General features: G+C 38.6%; 1 protein-coding gene across 1 annotated transcript in view; it reads right to left on the bottom strand.

The window, feature by feature from the left end:
• BCAR3 (BCAR3 adaptor protein, NSP family member) overlaps window positions 1–19,827 on the bottom strand; it is a 67,975-nt gene extending 48,148 nt beyond the window's left edge. Inside the window, exons 1-3 of the mRNA XM_062497272.1 lie at window positions 19,741–19,827; window positions 18,107–18,221; window positions 249–573 (exon numbers count right to left, since the gene is read on the bottom strand). Coding sequence (XP_062353256.1) covers window positions 249–573; window positions 18,107–18,221; window positions 19,741–19,827 — 527 coding nt within the window. The remainder of the gene's footprint in view (window positions 1–248; window positions 574–18,106; window positions 18,222–19,740) is intronic.
• Window positions 19,828–20,105: the final 278 nt, after the last annotated feature.

Raw genomic sequence — 20,105 nt, 5'->3', positions numbered from 1 at the left:
GTAACTTAAAAAAATTTCCTCCACAGGAACTGTACACACAATATTATACTTCTTAAAGATGCAGAGGCAAGACACAGTAATTAAAAGTTATTTAGGTCTTCCATCAAGACCCAAATTGAATACCAGGGAGAAAACCTAACTTAGCTATAGTAATCAACAGTACCCATGACCGGGCCTTTATAGGCCTAGAAGAATATAAAATAATCCCTATACAACTAACATATGTAAACTGAAATTTTACAACATACCTGTCATGGAGTTTGCTGCTCTTTCCATTTTCTGGAGGGTACTCCTCTATAATATCCTGTATAAAAGGTGGCTGCTGCCGTACTCTGGTGTAAGGCAACGTTCCCACGTGGCTGAACATATCACAAGACCTAGAGGAAACTGTCCCCTTCTTCTTCCTGGGGAGAGTGCCATGGATCGAGATGCCTTGGAAGGAGTTTGAGCGATGCTCAACTGGTGAAGGTTTTGTGGTCAAAAGGTCCATGGAAGAAGCTAATGAGAACTGGTGGCTCACTGGGCTGTTTCTGGGAAGACTTGAAAGTTTTCCTGCAGCTATCATTGTTGAGTCTGGAAAAACAAAACCAAGATTTCTTACTGTATATCAATCACCAAAGCCCTTGCTTAAAGGAAGTTAAGTAGCATGTAACAAAGGTATCTGAAACGGAACTTTCACTTTGCATTGAGGCAGTCAGACCTCAAGACCCAGTCACGCTGCTCTCAATGCACATCAAACACACACGTACATAACTTTATACATGTTAAAAGTCACAACAAAAAACAACCAGTCTGGACAAACATGCAAGAGCAGGCCCTGAACAATTCCCATTTTTATCCACACAGTTCTTATATTTTGCTTTTTCACATCCTCTGTTGACTCAGACATCAACTTTGAATCACTGACAACAAGCAAAGTTTTAAGAATATTTGTCAAAAATAAAGGACACTACAGCTTGGTTTGGAAGAATATGTTTTTAAACCCAGTAGTTGGCACACTGTGAGGAAAAACCTGTTGCTAAGGAGTCTTGCTCAAGTAATAAATCTAACAGATAACTGGTCACATACTTCCAGCAGGCTGTAAACTAAACAGCTCTACCCAAGAGATAAGGGCAAGAGCAGATGACTGGAATTCTCTTCTTCAGCCTGCTAGCTCAAATCGCTGTTGACACAGAGATTTACATAGCTGTCAGTCTCTGGTACAATCAATTGCAGTCTGCTGTACAGTACAGGTTTTTCTGTTGGCGTGAGCAAAAAGCTTTGTGAGACAAACACTTCAGCCTCATTAACAAATTACAGTTCTGTTCCTCAAAAAATGCTGCCCCGTGCTCAGTTTACAGTGTTGTACTGCAGAAGACAGGCTGCCTTATCCTATGCAGTCGTATTAGCCTGCAAAAGCCACTCTATGAAACTTACCACCAGACCTAAAGGGCAACCAGTCCTGTATTATTTAACCTAGGTGTTAGCCAGCCAGGTGCTTCCCACAGAAACTGGAACAGCCACAGATGCTGCAGAGATTGATAGGAAGTCAGAAAGCAGAAGCACTTCTGGAAATAACAACTATGGACAGGGGGAATCTGACTTTAGTCAAATTCCACGCTGAAAAATAAGATGAGCACCCTGAAGGCCCAGCAGCCTGGAAGTCAGCTGCTTACAGCTGCACAAGAATTCCTCCTGTTTTGGGGAATGCACAGGTGTTGCAAGGAAAACAGAGGTGCCCCTATAGTCATCTGGCTCCCTTCTCCAACCTTAGCATCACAGCTACCATCAAAATGTTTCTGCACTGAAGCTACTGTTACTCCTAGTCAGAGGTTATCATAACAGGCTTACTTTTACAGCAATGCTAAAGCTGATCTCAAAGTATGTAAAAATTCTGCTTTTTCATGACAGCTGCACTGCAGAGATTCACCAGCTGGATAAAGTTTTCAGACTTCAACAACAAACCCCTTCCCAATTCTCTACTGAAAGTCCTACAATAAATACTCAGTAATTTTTTTCTCTACTCTTTAATTTCCCAAGCCTCTGTCAGAGCACAAGTACTATGCACTATAGTAGAAAAGTCTCTGGAAACAGCACTTCTGCCTAGGGAGAATCTGTTTGACTCTGGTCACATCTCTTAATAAAGGGAGCAGAAAAGATTTGAGGTCTTAGCAGAGAACTGACATTTTTTGTCATGCAGATCCAAATACAATACAAAATCCTGAAGAAACCAAAACACATTCTCACAAAATTTCTGTCATAAATTACCACACTGATGTGATGTGAAGTACTAAATCATTTCTCAATTTATGATGTGGTTGAAGGACACAGTTTCTGCTAGTTTTGGCAAGTACTAAAAATATCACAATTATTTTCACAATAATTGCTCTAAAGTCAGTTTTGCATTACAACTCTTCTAACCAAAAGAACTGGTCTACAGATACGAAGATCTAAAATGCAAATGGTTACTACAAACCTGCAAACTCCTCTAGCAAACTGACTGAGCTTGTGTATTCAGTTTCATTATTACAACAGAACAATATAAATTACCTCCAACAATTGGGGGGACAAAAGCCTTCTTATTATTCACACAAGTCATTTGAAACTCAACTTTGTGTATTCACTGTAGAAAAGCAAGAAACACAATTTACAGAGTCTGAAAAACTGGAAGCTAGCTGGCCCATATAGTACAAATCTTGTTGCTCTCCTTTCAGGGCCTGCTGAGAGTCTGTATTCAATTATTGTACTTTCTTATTGGTTTATATAAAAACCACCCCCAAACCTCAGAATTCCAACTGGTTTAATTCAGGTTATCCAGTGAGAGAGTTCTCCTTAGCCTTTCCTGCAAGGTTCCCATGGCTGTGCTGCAATGGAACACAGGACATAACCTGCAAGCAGGTATCAAACCCAAACTTTTATAAATATAACCACAGAAATCTTTGGTTTAATAGCTTGATGAGTCCACAACAGGCTTACTGTGACATGAAATTGTCAACCACTTCATGTTTGAAGATCCACAAAGAAAGTTCAGAATTCACTTCCTAACCCAATCACAAGGCAATTCTTACAGCAACCCAGCAGGTTTTCACTCCAACAGTCTGGGAGTTCAACAAATTAACCACCCCCTGCCACATAGCATTTTCCATTTCTAAGAAGCCCTTAAGAACCAAAACCAAACTCTCAGAGTTGAACTAATAATTTCTTCTTTTAAGTAGTACTCACATGACTTACAAATTCAATACCCAAACCTCAAATTCATACCTGAGTACTGTTTTGAGGAATCAAGGTAGAGCCCCACAGTTGGCACAAAAATACCTACATTCAAGAACTTGCAATACACTTAGCCACAAGTATGCGTGCAGCTTTGCTGCAAAACCTCTTTAAAAAACCCCTCAAAAAATCCCAAACAAACGAAAAACCTCACAAAAAACCCCCAAACAAAACTGAGAACAAGAGGTCTGCTAGCTTCCACCACACACTTATCTGCTTGCCCATGTGCTGCTGTACTATATAGTCTTCATAAATGTTAACAGAGAACTACAACAATCAGCTCAATAACAAAAGTCCTGCCAAACTATCCATCCAGTTTTCTCATATTGTATTGAATATAAACACTGGAAAGTGGGAGCCTCTTCAGCTGAAGACTGGAATGTCTCAAATACTTTAGTATATGATTCAAAGAATGTTTGACTTTACTAGATACAGAAACCCTGAAAATTTTACTCCCTAAGAGATAGAGTGCTTTGAACATTGGCCATTATGCAATCAACAATAGAAATGGTAGAAATTATAACTGAACAATGGTCAAAAGGAACTAAAATTCAATTGTACACATTCTTATTTGTCAAAATGCAGCAACTAACAAAACAGAACACTCTGGAAGTCATGCAAATTTCTTCTGATTAGATGCAAACAAGATGTACTCACGCCAATATAATGTTAAAAATGGCAAATGAGTTTGTATTTATACATAACGTGGCACTTCTTCAGTTTGGAATTTGGAAGAATATATGGGAACAGAATTGTCAGGAGTCACATTGTAAATTCAGAGAACTAGGAAGCATGAAAGGTTTCCAGGTAACTTCTGACATATTCTAGTTTTTTGTTATGAATGAGGGTGAGCAAATACAAATGACGAGGCCTCTAAAATCAACATGGCATTTAGGATAACAGTATGAGATTGGACATAAAATGAAATACATATCTGATGGGCAAGTCCAAACAGCTGGGGTTTGGTCTCTTCACATTATTGCTCAGAACAAAAATAAACCCCATGAACAATGAAATAAATAACTTTCAATTCCCTAAAACAACATACTGAGTATCTTTCTGGTTGTGCCATCTTTGGGATGCAAATCCAAATTTTCTGTCTCAGCTTGTCCTCATGAAATCTTTCTGATGTTCACACAGTCTGAGGAAGTGTTCTGATGGCTCATTGAAAATGACTCAGGTATAGGATTAAGTGCCCCTTCCATACCACAACGTAACACAACCAATGGCAGTGGCTTCTACTTTGTTGTTGCAATATACTGGAGGAAGAGAAGTAAGGGAAAAAAGGGAAGTCTTCAGTTCAGCCTCAGAGATGCACAAATGTCACAGCAAACATTCCAAGGCTGTATATGCTCATGCTAGAGGAAACCTCACAAAAGGAAACAGAAAAAAAAAATAATTCAGAATTCCAAATCAAACTCTCAAGCGATTTCAAAACTCAGTTATAGCTAAATCAGTTTTGGACATTAAAAGACCCATATTTCTTTCACAGTCTGACTCATCTGGCATTTAGGCGATTCTCTTTCTTAGATGAAAATCCCTGGAGTTTATACCTGGTGTTATCACAACACCAATCTTTACCACTAGATATGCAATGAAGCTAAGAGGGCTTGAACATAGTTTAAGATATTCAGCTGAGTGTTCTCAGGTATTTAAAAGACTTTTAAAAGTCTTTTTAAAAAGACTTTTCACAACTTTTGTGAAAACTCTACTTACTTTTGCCACATCAAGTCTCCTCACGAATTCCTCCCACCCTCCCCTGGGGAAAAAAATCTCCCCTCTCCTCCCTTGAAATCAGCAACAATAAATTTCAACAAGTGGATGATGCATCTCTTCTCCCTGCTAAGTTACTTGGCATATTTGCATGTACTATGCAGATGTGCACAGAAAAAAAGAAAGTGAGTATCCTTAATGCTGAAGAAAGTCAAGGCCAGGACCAAAAAGCAGATGAGTTTCCCCAGATTTTTTTTATTTCACATGTGTATAAGAGAATAAGGGAAAAAGAAAAAGCACTACTTAAAAGCCTCTAAATTTAACATATAGGAAAAAATACAATTTAAACCGTAGCCATTATAAATTCAATGTGGATTTCATGTTGCCTCCCTAGAAGCAGTGTAGTATTCTTTATTATTATTAATAAAAAACAAAGGATTTCTGCTCCCCAAAATGGCTTAGAAGCAGCTTTCTGCAACCTGTATTTTCTGCTTTTTTTTCTTTTATGAAAGAGAGAAACTGATGCAGTAGCTTTTATAGCAAACATGGCACAAGACTTTGAGAAGAATATTAAGGTTCAAAAAGCTACAGCTTGTTATGCCAGAGAGACAGACTGAGAAAGCACATGCAGTAGTTCAAAGGCTTTAAGCTACTATCAGAAAAAAACATAAGTCTGTCAAACATCTCCACAAGATTAGTAAGGTCAGTGCTTCCAAAGAGTCTTGAAGGGCTATCACAATGTTCATGCTCTCCTTCTCTCTCTTTATATATGCCACACAATTTCCACCTTCCCCCCACAGATCCTTGTGCTGCAATTGGACAGCTTATTTAAAATGTTAATTTTAACTATTATTCTCACACAACAGAAAACACACAGGCCAGGATAAATTATCTTTGCAATGTCTTTTCTTTTTTTTCCACTATGAGAGAAACAGAAAAAACCCCACACTTCTCTGTGAATTTTCACATGTAGAATACCTTCATATCTATAAAAAATGCCAAGAAAAAGTGATCACTGAAGATGATTCAATAGTAAGGACAGCTTTCTTCATCTGGCCATGAAATTATCTCTGAAATACAAGTGCCCAATCAGTTAGCTCAGTAATCCTGAACAATATGAAGCCTTGACTTGAAATAAACCTCTCCACATTTTGCTGGCAGAAACAGAAAACTTAACCAGGGTTACAGTCAAGTCAGTGGTTTTTAGCCAACGCTTCAAAAATACAACGTTTTGTTCCTTGTCTGGTAAAGGAAGCAATTTATTTTGACTGCTCCCTTGTTCCCACAAAAAGAAAAGAACAACCCACTTCAATTGAAAAACCTTTTCAGCATTAGTATTTTGGACCAACACCACCTTTCAGAAATCACAAATTCGGACAGAAATAAGTGCTTTTGCATCCTCGCCTCTTCAAAAGGCAAAGAGGAGAAAAAAAGGACACAGAGTTTCTTTTCTCTCTACTCAGAGAAGTATCTCAGTATCTCGAGTACACACCAGCGTTTTACACTTATTTAACAGATTTCCACGGGATCAATTCCACAAAACCTAAGCACTTGGATCCAGCGTCTCGGTCGTCACTGCCATAGCTACGGCACTTCCAGCAGCCCGCTCGCCTGGCTCCCGCGCCCCCTGCCCCGACAGCGGTGCGGGGCACAGGGACAACCGCACACACAAAACCAACTCCGCATTCTCTGCCCGAGAGCTCAACGCTGTCCCCACAGTTACCGGGTCTGATCACCGTGCTTCTCTCCGGGCTTTCTGCGGCTCGGCTGGAGCGTCTGTCCCGGCGAAGCGATCTCCCGGCAGCGAGTCCCGCCCGGGCCCCTCCCTCGGGGCCGCGGAGCCGGAGCGGGCGGCCGGGAAGGGTGGCCGGAGGCCGGACAGCAACAACAGCGGTCCGGGGCGGTGCCAGAACCGGCCCCTTCCCGGGAGAGCCCAAGGTCCGGCCGTGCTGCGGTAGGAGCCCCAGAGCGCCCCAAAGAAGCGCAGCTCGCGATTACTTAAGGGTGACTCAATCGAAGCTTTCCACGAGCGCCTTATCGCTCGCCGCCCGGTCCGCCGCAGCCCGGCCCCGGTTCCGTGCCTCTCCCGGCCGCCACACGAGCCCCTCGCGGGCGCCCCTCACCTGCGGCTCCGGCCCCTCCCTCCCGCCGAGCCAGCCCCCGCAGCCCGTGACCGCCCGCTGCCCTTCTCCAGAGATTGAACAACTTGGCCTGCATCATTTCGTCTATTAAATTAGCACTGCAGCAAAAATTAACAGTTTGCTAAACCCACCCTGTTCGCGGACGGTTCAGAGCCTATTACGTACTTCACACACACAATTTACTTGCGGTAGTAGACGCCCCCTCATCTTACCAAGTCCCGTCAAATTACTTGTGTAACAGGTTGGTGGGATAAAACGCGTTTTCTACAACAAAGGGTCAAATAGCTGTACAGAATCGGGAGCTACTGACAACAGATGGTCACTTACCCTCCTTCGCAGGTAAAGTATACCTGCAAAACAATGAGGTAATTACAGATACAACCTTCACTTTCAACTAATTATCTCAAGCACCTTCAGCTGTACCATTGAAATAGCCACAGGGCTTTTGCTTTAATACAAATCAAGGCACACTCAGTTGACTTTCAAAGCACTGCGTCAATCAGTTTAACACAGTATTTATCTCTTTCCCATTGGCTCAGTCTTTCAGGCTGCCTGACCAACATTTCTCTGGTTTTACCACAGTTTTTCCAGTTTTTTCCAATTTCAATTTCCATTGTATCAGAATTATTAAGATTTCATTTTTCAAACCTGTTCACTCTTATCCTATTTGCATTAGCTTCCCAGAGGCAAAGACTCTTCTGCCTAACCAAACATTTAAGTGATTTTGACATTAAATATTTGATCACTCCTAGTTGTATGGTGGTTCTGTTTTGAGAGATCCTTTTCATGCACTATTTTCATTTCACTCTAATGTTCAATCCTTTCATTCTCTTTCTCCTTTTTTACCAGGACTAGCTTTAATAAATTGCTTCTGATGAATCTACTTCAGAATGTTGCTGAAGCTGTGGTCCTAAGATAGCTAAATGATAAATGCAATTTAAAGATCAGATTATTTATGTTCCAGGACCTCTACATATTATCAAGCCAACAATAAAAAATGAATGGAATTATGATGTTCTCACACTAAGCAAGTTAAACATCCAATAGTGACAGCAGCAGGATTAAAATCCCACATGTTGTTTTACCACAGCGAAATCTCTGGGTACTGGGTAGAATTAGGACATCTACCTCTCTAGAGTTTGGCATTTTATGCATTGTCCATAAAACTGAATTTTGCAATCTCAGCTATCTGAAATATCTCACAGCAACTGACTTTTTTTTTTTTTTTTTTGAAGCAGTGCAAACCAGAAAAAGCACTGGAACCTTCATTTGAAGAGTAGCTAGAGTTTAAGAAACTTAGCTGATCAAGACAAGATTCTTTAGCCATCACATAAGTTGCTGAAGTTGGTATTGGAAGATGAAAATTCTTGGAAAGGTCTAGGAATTTTCATAGATATGAGTAGAATCTTTGCATAAGGAAGCTCAAGTAGATGAAGTTTAGTGTAAAATAAGAGAAAAGAAAATAAAGGCAGAAAGTAGTGCTCCAATACTGAGTAAGGGGCAGAGATAGAAGATTTTAAAAAATAAAAGTATCGAGTACACTAAGGTAAAGGAAGCTCACAGTAGCATTTCTGAGTGGTGTTCCCCTTCCCACAGCAACACCAGTTCCTCAAAAGGCAGACATGGGCAGTAGGGAAGCATTATCAGTGTTGGTGTTGTCACACAACTTTTACAACAACTCCCAAAGCAGAAAAGTTGAGGTAAATGTGAAAGACAACAGCTTTCAAAAAGATCCATTCATTGGTGCTGGAACATAAGTCACTACTTGCAGCATGCTGACAAGACAGACTTCCATATTTTTCTCTCCACAAATTAAAAAAATATAGCATCTTATTGACACTGAACAAGGCCTTGAAGTTAAGATCTAAATTCAAACTAACTTCACATAAAAAAAGCTTAAATGCACACCAAAACTTCTCTCTGTTCTGTAGTTTTTCCTCAAATGTTTTGTCATTTCAGCTACTGATACACTAGAAAATCTACCAAATCTTGACTAGTTGATGGCACTCTGCGTTCATCTTGCTGGCTGTGGAAAGTATTGAGGATAGAGAGGTACGAGAAATGTTTCAGGCACAGTGATAGATTCCAGAACTTCACTGGCACGAGTAACAATCTGTGGAGATTTCCCAGCGTATATTCCACTAATAATCTTTCTTCAAAATATAATTGAGAGAGGGAGGGAAGGAGCATGGGGAGGGGAAAGGAACTGAAAGAACACCAGACTGTGACCTCATGTTGGACACCAAAATGCCTCACCAGTATGTTCAGTGCAAGAAAAATGGCATTAGGGTGAGAATATAGAAAGAGAAGTTGAGATGCCTGGATTCCACATTCAGTTCTAGTATTCTGACCCACCTACTTCCTGTATGACATATACTAACATTTTTGTAACATGCATCACAATGGTAGTTGTTCTTCACAAGGAAGACTGTATAGTACTCTATCAGCTTATCAAGTGGAAGATGAGGAAAATAATAGTTTGCACTTCTCTCACATTACATAAAGGAAAATGTCTTGCTTCTCTATCTAAACTGCATGTTCCACAGTTCAGGTAAAAGACATTTCAAACCACGCCAAAAACTCTGATCCACACATAAGATGGTCTCTACTGGCTGATTCTAATCACTCAGGAAATTTTTAGGCACTGTAATTACATAGGAAATAGTGTAATGCTTGTCTTTTTTTATGACTAAGAACCAGAAAAGGGGCAGTAACTTCCTTAGTAACATGACTACATACTAAGTAATGGGATTGTAGCTGGGTAGCCCTGCCTAAACTGTGATTACTCTTACTTGCATGAGTCATTACATTCTTTTCCTAAAGTTTTATTTTGTCTTCAGGTTAAATTGAAAATTGGTCTTTGTCTTCACATTTACAATTTACACAACTGATCCTTGCACATACCTGATGCAAAGCTGTTAAAGAGAATCTGTCTACAGGATGAAAGAAGGAAAATTCACAGGAATGCCTACAGTGGCTCCACTGGTGGTGAGTTACTCCAGATTAAACTAGATTAGATTCTTCATTGTAAAGCTTTTGTTGTTTTCATACTTTTCATCTACTTTGGAAATGAGTTCACTGAGCTGTGGGATGAAGTCTAGAAGCATCAGCATCCTGAAAGGAGCACAGCACCTCTGTCATGCCTTCCCCATCAGCATTCCATGTTAACTTGCCATACCCCTGAGCCATCTGTTTATCTATATGGCTTCATGCTGTCTATGTATCACCTTGCCCCAGACAGTAGCACTGGGGCATTGTCCTTTGTGACACCAACCTGGGGGAGGCTGAGAAAGCAGCAGTGTGCTGGCCATTGCTGGCCACACATCACACACTGCTGGGGCCTTCCATGGCCACCTTTGACTTCTGCTTTCTGAAGGAGGGGAGTATGTACAGGGGCATATTTCACCTGCAAAGACACTCAAAAAAGCAGCTAACTGAACAGATTAAGTGAGGAGGAACACAACTGGGACATAGGTCCCAAGACCTGTGCTGCTATAGCTTGCATGCCTTAATGACGCCAAGAGTTGGCATAAAAGTACTTGCCAGTTATTGAGACCATTTTCAAATGTGCGCGGCTTAGAAAACAAAGAAAACAATGGGACATAAGAAGCTGATTAATTGGAAATTTTCAATATGTACTTAAATGTCAGAATTCCAGTCTTTCTCAGATAACCAGGAGAAAACACTTTTACTCCAAAAGCACTGTTCTGCAGTGCTAAAATGCAGAAGTAACTACACACGATGAGTAACTATACACAAAGCGTGTGTGGATGGCTCACACAGTAGTTCTTGTAGATTTCCTAATAAACAAAAGTCAAAGCAAGTTGCTACTATATAGACTTGTCTTAGAAGAAAAAGGGCCCATACAAACAAAATGCTACACAAGCCTGTACTCCCACAGATACCACATAGAAAAAATAATGATCATAGCTGTTGGCTAGGAAACTAAGTTCATTTGCTGATAATTTTTAAGTTAGTCAAAAACATCAGGGCAAATAAAAATGACAATGTGAATTGAAAAACGCTCCAGACTTGGAATCTGACAATATTTATTTTGAAAACTATAAGCTATGGCACCTGTGCTTTCTAATGTCCTCCCTGGCTGCCAACTGAAACAGGCAAGTATATTCAGCATCTATCCAGACCTCCATAATAAAATTACCAATATGATCTCTTGCTAATTTGATCTATCTTAGGTCTGGAGACTCAAGGTCCTTCCAAAGAAGAAACTCCCAAAGAGTTACCTGTTATGAGTTGGTATTCAGAAACCTTGCAATCCCCAGCCTCGGAAAAGCTTGCAGGCAGACACATCCCATAGCTGATCATTCTGCAAACAATGCTGTAGTACAGCAAGAGAGTTTGAAGACCTATATAAACTCAGTCATTGTCAAATACAAGAAATCTATCATCTTGGACAAAAAATAATTAATTTAAAAAGTATTAAAAACAAATCACAAAGATTCTGTGGCAATAATATGTTGTCTCTATTTCCCCCTCTTTCAATTCGATATTGAAAATCATGTGAAGCAACTTGTGCTGTCATTGCTTAGACAGACCTGTTTCAAATGTTTGAAATACACAGGTAAAATGGCACTAAATCCAGTTTCTTTTATTGATTAGCTTTGGTATATAATACCTTAAACTGGAAAGAAGCTGGAGAAGGTCTTATGGGTCCCTCTTTACCAGAGGGTCTGTTTTCTTCTCTTTGCTTTTAGCAGTGGTAGAACTGTTACTGGGAGTCTAAGACTTGCAAGTTTCTGTTTCTCCATGTTTCTGTTAAAAGTCTCAAATAAAGGGGAATTACCAGCCTCTCTTTGCCTGTGACAGATGTTTGTAATTTCAAACATAACTGATATAGAGGCACGGATAAACAGAGGGCCAGAAAGCACAAGTAAGCAAATTTGGAACTTTGAGTAGATGAAATGGTACCATCAGAGGTGTTTGTTAACAGCTCTGTAACAGCATTTACATTGCTGACTTTCTCAAACAGAGAAAGAAAAAAACTCCAGTCTGTGTCTCTCAGTGACAGCAACACAGACCACACAAGTAGCAGTGCCATCTCTATCATGCAGATAGAAGTGTTCAAAGTAGCTTCCTCTCCCTCTGTTGGCAAAGCTACCAGCATACTTCAGGATGAGGTTGGAATCTGACAGGTTGACACTACATACCATTGCCCCAAAGCACTCTGGCTGCATTTGTAATGTTTCAAAGAGCAAAAGCCTCAGAATGTGCAGAAGGACTTTATCTGAGAGTGACAAAAGCCAAATAGATGTAGTTGATAATACCCAACCACTCATGGCTTTATGCTAACTGTAATGGTCATCTAATAAAAACACAGGAGAGAATGCCTCAGTTATTTTACACCTTTTTTGAAGATAGACTTTTCTACTTATATGATCCCAAGCACAATTCAGGCTCTGTGGTGCTTGCTCAGGTTTCTTCTTAATACCACACAATTTAGGTCTTATAATGACAAGAAATCACTTCATATTTAACTTCATACTACTGCAGCATGGCAAGAAATACAACATAGGCAGAAACAGTTATCTAATAATTTAAATGCAAAATCTAAAAGCAGAATACTGTGGAACATTAATTGACTTTAATCTAATTCAGGTTTGCATATTATTTTATGTTTACCTACAATAAATTATGTCAATGCATATATTTTATTTAAATGCAATAAGGCTGGCCTTCTTTGTATGATAAAAAAAAAATCATAATAGGTCTAAACCTATATCCTATTAAAACTCTCTGTATAAGAAAACCTGTACAAGACAAAAAGGAAATATTCTTTATCAAGGAAATATTCTTTTTGCCTCTCAGAGAAAAACACTCCAAGATGTTAGTGAAATCACACAAGGCCATAAAATGCTATTATTCAGAATTCATCTCAGTAAAAGAAGTTACTGCAAAACCAAAGTTCTAGCCCTTAGAACACCTCCTTTAAAAATATCTAGCACTTAGCCTTCTCTAGTTCTTCCCACTTACAACTCAACCAGTGATGTATAGAAACATCACGAATACATGCAAATGTACACAAGTATTTTAGTAGTCAATTGATACTAAGATTTTTAATATAATGCTGCATTTAAATTCACATCTCTAAAGAAAAAAGAAATATCTTCCATGTCTAGCAATACCCAAGGCCTTTTTTTCATTGTATCAAAATAGACATTTTCATTTATGAGCTTACATTTTGCTCTCTATGGGTACCATTTCTTCTGGACTGAAGGAGCTGGTCACATCATGGTGGGTTTCCTCAACACATCTGAAGCATGATTTATTAGTTTACCATAGGTCATAAGAAAACATGATAGAATCACATGCCTACAGACTGTGGCCCACTATGGTAAATGAGATTAAATACAGCAAACATAAAACAATATGATTAAATAACACTCTGGTTCAATCCCACACAAACCCTGCTTTAGTTGTATTAGAGGATACTGAGAAAACCCCAGTTCCTTCCAAAAGCACTACCCTACAAGTACTGGGCTGTGACTTTCAGGATGTGTTTTGAACTGCTGCTTGTTGCAGGACACAGTCCAATGCCTCACGCTCACGGAAGGAAGACCTTTTGAGTAATACAGGAGTCACATTATGTAGGAGAATAGATTCTGGGAGATTAGGAATGGGGTGCAGCTGTATAAAACAGCACTGAAGGAGAAGCAGTGTGGAATGCTGATGTGTATTGACCAACCACAGAAGAGTAAAAGGGCACGCAGGTGTTATGCATGTGAGGGAAAAGGTGTAAAGAGTTAGGAGGAGAGGGCTATTGTTGCAACTAGTAGGTTGTGCTGTAAGAGGAGTCAGTATTGCATAGTGCTGCCTGTAGGATTGCACCAGAGAAAAGGCAGAAAGCTTTATTAAACTGTGATGCTTGCTACCATCTTCAGCGTCAGCCTTTTGAGCCCACTGTCAATCAGGGGAAAGGTATGCAAGTTTTTAGATAAAGGACTGATAGTTGTGTCAGTCAAGAGTCCACTGTCAATTCAGTTAGTATCCCATGTAAGGAGCAAGTGACAATAAGATTACACCTGATACATCACCAATTTTTGTCATACCACAAGAAGCCTCTTCTAGAAGAGGGTATGTAATTTCCTGGCTTTTCTAAGATGCTACATAAGTATTTCAAAAAGGAGCTAGATAGCCACTGAGAACATTCCTGTAAACATAGCCCATTTTTTTTGCTTTTCTTAGAAGTGCTAGTACCCAGTTTTTGGATGCATCTTGATTCCACAATGTGACAAGCTCAGGCATGTCACAGGCCTCACCCCTACAATTTCCCTGGAACAGAAAACAAAAGATACGTCCCAAAGGAGTCACAGCATGTGACAAGTAGATGAATGAATACTGGCGTAGATGGCAAGACGTCAAGATCTGGAATATGCTACAGTGCACATCAAAAGGTAAGTGAAGATATAGGCAAAAAGACTGTGGAATGAATATTTATGTCTCTTCCCATTCATACCTTTTTGAAATGTTTTATTAGATTAAATACTGAGAAAGTATTCTAAGAAAGCATCACTGTGGATTGCTGTGCTCTTTCATGTTTTCACTTGACATCTACTTTGTCAGTAGCTGATTCTAGAGAAACTGAGTTAGACTCTACATGGCCACATGGTCTGTTCATGGAACAGGGGTAGGAAGTATGTTTAGAACTGGTAACAATTTTGCACTTAGGAAGAAAACCTTCAGAAACTGGGAAGACTTTTCAACTTGTATACTTTGATTTGCAAGGAAATGAAAGGTAGTGATAAATCCCAAACAAACATTGGAGATCATCAATATTTAGAGAAAGAAGCAAATGCTTTCTTGAAATTTGTAAGGCTGCATACAAAAAATTAAATATTCCAGAACAATCACAGCTTTTAGGCCTAAATTCTACCAGCTGTCAGTGTTTGCTAAGAGCTCTGTCAGGAAGTCAGCCATCCTGGTAAAATCTCTACAATCAACAAAAAATATAGAGACCTAACAAAGGTAGTGAACTGAATTATCTGCTGAATTAATCTGTCTCTCCAATAGCAGAAGGAGCAGAGAGTGACTTGCCTCTTGCTTAACAACTTTAGCTGTGGTTTTAGTTTCGTAGTAGGGCTGTTTCAGCCACCAGGGTTCAGCTCTGTTGTGTCTTCCACAGCCATTCAGGCTCTTGGGTAAGTTTGTGCAGCTGAACAGTGAATTGGCCTGGGGACTTGATGTGGATGGAGAACAGAGGGGAAAAGGTTGTTTTCAGCTGGACATATTTCCCAATGGGTTTACCAAATAGCTGCAGGATAGTCTTACAGACAACTAAAGGAATTATACAGAGATGGAGAAAAGCTGCTAAGGAAAGATAAAAAGGACACAGACTGCTTAGGGTAGCATTTTGGAAACTCAGCTTCAATTAAGGTCAAGGGTCAACAGTAAGGCAGCCTTTAAGTTTTCTGATACAGATAAAAAAATATCAGAGTCCCATTATTCAAATCACTGATCCACTATTAAATTTATTCTGCTGGGCTGAAGTGGTGTAACAATTTTGAATATTTATTTTCCTACAGATTAGCTAATGCCACTCAAAAATCAGCTGTCCTACTCACTTCCCTATCACTGGCTGCCATAAAGATGGTGTAAAAGCTTTGAGCCAGTGAACTTCGTATTGTGTACTCTGCCTAATTCATCAGGTATGTGATCATGTGCACATGTTTCATCCAGCTCTAATATGTTGCTGGGTGTTATGTCAATGCACAGATCTTGTTATTAAGTACTGTAGAAACACAGCCCAGGTAGCTAGACAGGATGAATCCAAACCTAGTCCAAATGTACTGAGATGTGTCATGTTCAAAATAGTTTCAGAATCAAGGTAATATTTTAGAAAACAGAAAACATTTTCACAAATGTCACTTTTAATGTCACTTTTAACCCTGTGCAAATGCTTACTTATTAAAGTGACTTATCACCTGAAGCACTCTCTGGAAAGTGTAGAACCAGCGTCAAATACAATAAAGTTGTTTAAAGCTCAAAATAACAGCAAACAGACTAAGATAGCCTTTGCTCTGATCCAGCAAGTACATTATTAGGACATTAGCACTTATTTAATAGAATAGAAAATTTTATAAGTTTTCTCCAATGTCTGACTACAGTGAAGTTCAGTGCTGGAAAACAAGCATTTCAGGGTAACTGATTAGGCACTTTGGTCCTAGACACAGCATTCTGTCAAAGTCAGACACAAAACAAAACCGTGTCGTAACAGGCTGGAGACCAGATAACCACCATCACTCCCTACTGTGAAAACAAACAAGTCTGCACTCACATATGACTGACTGAACTGATCTGTTTTCAAACTTCCCAGAAATCCTTAATACAATAGGCAAAGCTATTGAGGATGTAAATATCCTAGTGTAAACAGAACTTGGAGATCAATGTGTCTGTATTTTTCCCAAGCATGTAATTAAATTATACGTTTAGTTATCATTAGCCAAAACCCAACAGTGAATGGAAACATTGGTCAAGATAAATGCCCATAAAAAATTAACCAGCACTAATTTACTAGAATTCAGCTTTAAGAGTTCTAGCAATTAACTGCCAAAAAGAAAAAACAAAACCCAAATGGCACCATCCTGTCACTTTGCAAAATCTGTGTCTGGAGGACAAAAAATAAAAAACACACACACCATTTTAGAAAGAAAATTTTTGACTCAAATTCATATTCACTGAAGTCATCAGCAATACATCAGGATTTGGTATAAGCTCAACATAACTGAAGCTTTACAATCATGAATTGGAACATTCTGGTGAGTTGAATGAAATATTGCATAACTATCTACAGATCAATTTACCATGTCAATGACAGTTTGAAAAGTGCAGTTTTCCTCTGAAAAACAGTGCTACGTTGACCACTGTAATGCATTCCACACTTCAGTACCTGAAAAGATTACGAAACGCAGTCGCAATGCACATGAAAACGGATACCAATTGAAGCACATCCAGTTTCACTGCAGTCATCAACTGAAATAATTTCCTAATCTGTTCACAGCAGCAGTTACAAAAATGTCATATTTACATCTATACTTTAAGATAATCAAACCTGTGAGCTGTAGAAGTTATTAATTGTTAAATCAATATTGAACTTGTTGGAAAACAGTGAAGAAATACAGTGACCTACTTGTACACAACCAGTTCTAGTTTTTTCTGAAAACTTAAGTAGCTAAACACATTTTATGAATAATCAATTTCTACATATGGTCCAAAAGTCTTATCTTGACCAAGAGAATGTAGAAGCAGGACTGTTAGCCAAGTAACTGCTTCACATTAAATTTGCAAAAGCCTTTGGCAGTGATCTGAAGAATTATTGGACACAATGCATAATACTTGTATCTCATTATCTTTTGAACAACTGTCAAAATAACCCAATACAACAAATGATAGTTTAATAACTTCTCACTATATCCTTCCACTCAGACTAGAATGTCTTACAGGGCTTGTTCCAACTATCATGATTTGGAGTTGATTTTTGATACTGAGCTGATGCAATGATGAGGTTTTAATTCATGGCAAAGCCCCTAATGGAAAAGAAGGGTCAGAACTGTGCAAGTAGTCATCCTCTCCTCCATAGACATGAAGTGGGATGTACACAAATTAGCTTGGTTTAGACCTTCTGATATAATCTTTTGAAATGAGAAAGATATTTGTGACACAGACTTCTGTCATTTATGGCATGTTAAGGTGAAGACTGTGAGAGCAATAGAAACTGAAATACAAGTGAAGCCTTTTCTAAATGACAACTTCTATAAAAATACAGGGTATATTATTTTGTAAATCCATGGCATAATGTGAATGTTTGATTTTCATTAAACTAATGTTTAACAATGCCTCTTATCATCTGTGTAAAGTCCCCCAGTGATCTGCATTCAGAGCAGTATCTCAGGCTGAATCAGGGTACTTGTTATCATCCTTTGTGACAGGGAAGCTCAGGTTGCCTTAACTGATTCCTTAGTCTTTAGGAAGCAACGTGGAAATCTTACCTCTCTTTTGTTTTACCTCCTGAAGCAGCAGGATGTTGGAAATGAGGTGTGTGCGGTGGCTTTGATTTTCAATTCCCAGTTTTCTAAGATCAACTTCCGTAAGATAGAGTAAGTCCTGGAGCAAATGCCAGAGAAAGGAAAATATTATACTATTAATACAGGAGAATCCAAATGTCTTTCAGATATGTTAGATGCTTCTGGTACCATAAGTTACATAATGGCAAATGCAAGCATATAAATATTTTCTATGAAGCCCCCTTGTCATGATGAGGTATGTCATTGAAGAAATGAGGTACTTTTCCTTTAAAACATTAATTCCTTGTCTCTCAATTTTTTCTCAAAACCAATCTGGTCAGCTTAGCTGGAGAGCTCCTAAAAACTATGACTCCTTTGAGTAAAAAAAGAAATGCCCAAAAGTGCTAGTATGCCAATTGCACTTAATGAAGGAAGATAAATCTCAGCATGAACTGATAGCAAAAATGATTTTGGAAAGGAAGGTTTTGTATATTTGAGAAGATATTCACTGTAATAATAGTTAACCTGAGTTAACAGTGATGCTGCTTTGAAGAACAAGAATTTCCATATAATGCATTTCAGTAATCAAATGTGAACTGTTCTCTTTTAATCCACTTTCTCTCTGAAAACTCATTGCTTTCAAAATAAGCTGCTCAATAACTCCAGACATTATTTATAAGGCAGTATAGAATTTCAGTTTGATGTTGATTTATAAGCAGGTACAAAGCTTCATTTGATGACAAAAACTTCCAGAGCAAATAGAGAGTATATCAAAATATATTTCTTTATATTTTTACTTCTGTATATTCACTGTAAATATGATAAAGAGAGGTACATAGAATGTACAGTATTTTGTTACTAGAAAGTCATGTTACTGAAAATGGCTTTTTCTAATGGAAATTTGCAATTCAGACCCCAAAACACAAAATGAGATGGATTCACTGTGTAAATAATAAGACAATTGACATAGAATTTCTGAAACTGTTAATTTTAAAATCTATCTTTCAAACTAAAACCACTACAGAAGCTTGACATTATTTGCTTTAGACTGAATAGTGCTCAAATTACTGAAAGCCTCAATTTCCTAAGTCACTACCTAACACTGTTTTAAAAGAAAAAAAATTCTCACTGTTGGAGAACTTCAGTTTTGTCTGAGAATGTACTATTCTTTCTCAAATAACTCATAAGTAACTAATGACAGAAAAGCATAGAGTTGCATAAGTCTTACTTCTAATTTGTTTCTTTCTAGATTTGCTCAAATGCAAAAGTTGGTGCTAATGTTGAATTTACATTTCAGTAGAATGGATTTTTCAGCTTTGGCAACAGTGACAGAGGGTGCCACTGCTTTTCTCAAAGACCCAATATCTCCCAAGTCCCAGAATCATCCTCCAAAAAACCCACAAAGGAGTACAAATGCAATATGTCTGCTCTTCAAAATTCAGCAAAAAGTTTGTGAGAAGGAACAAAACTGAGATTGTTGTTAACTCCAGTACTGAACAGAAGATGCTCAGGGTAATACAATGGAAACATTTATAGACATGTCTTGGTTGGCGTTTTTTAGTAGCTTTAAAGATCTTAATGTTTTCTCAAGAATTTTATTGAAAAAGGGCAATTCTCACCTCTATACCATTATATTGTTCAAAGAGTGTGCAATATTCTGCAAGACCAAGCTGGGTCAGCCAGTTAGAAATGGGTAGATACTTCATTATCTATTCCTTCCCAATGCCTATGACTCTGAAAAACAAAACCAAATTACAAATAACATTGCTTAGGAATGTTAAACTGAACTCAGAAAGCACTTCAAAATTGCAAGTTCCACTATTACAGCCTAAGAGAATAATACTTTTTTGGCTGCATGGTAAGAGGTGCAATATAATCTGTTCATTAAGATTTTTACCTTTATTTCACTGTTTCATTGTAATCCTCATAAAAGCAGGGAATGTTGAATACTGTATTTTGTTTAGCTCTTGTAGCTGAATTAATA

This window comes from Cinclus cinclus, chromosome 8, assembly GCF_963662255.1.
Source record: "Cinclus cinclus chromosome 8, bCinCin1.1, whole genome shotgun sequence".
Taxonomy (NCBI): domain Eukaryota; kingdom Metazoa; phylum Chordata; class Aves; order Passeriformes; family Cinclidae; genus Cinclus; species Cinclus cinclus.
Note: the sequence above shows the minus strand (reverse complement) of the source record. Positions and strands in the feature narration are given on the sequence as shown.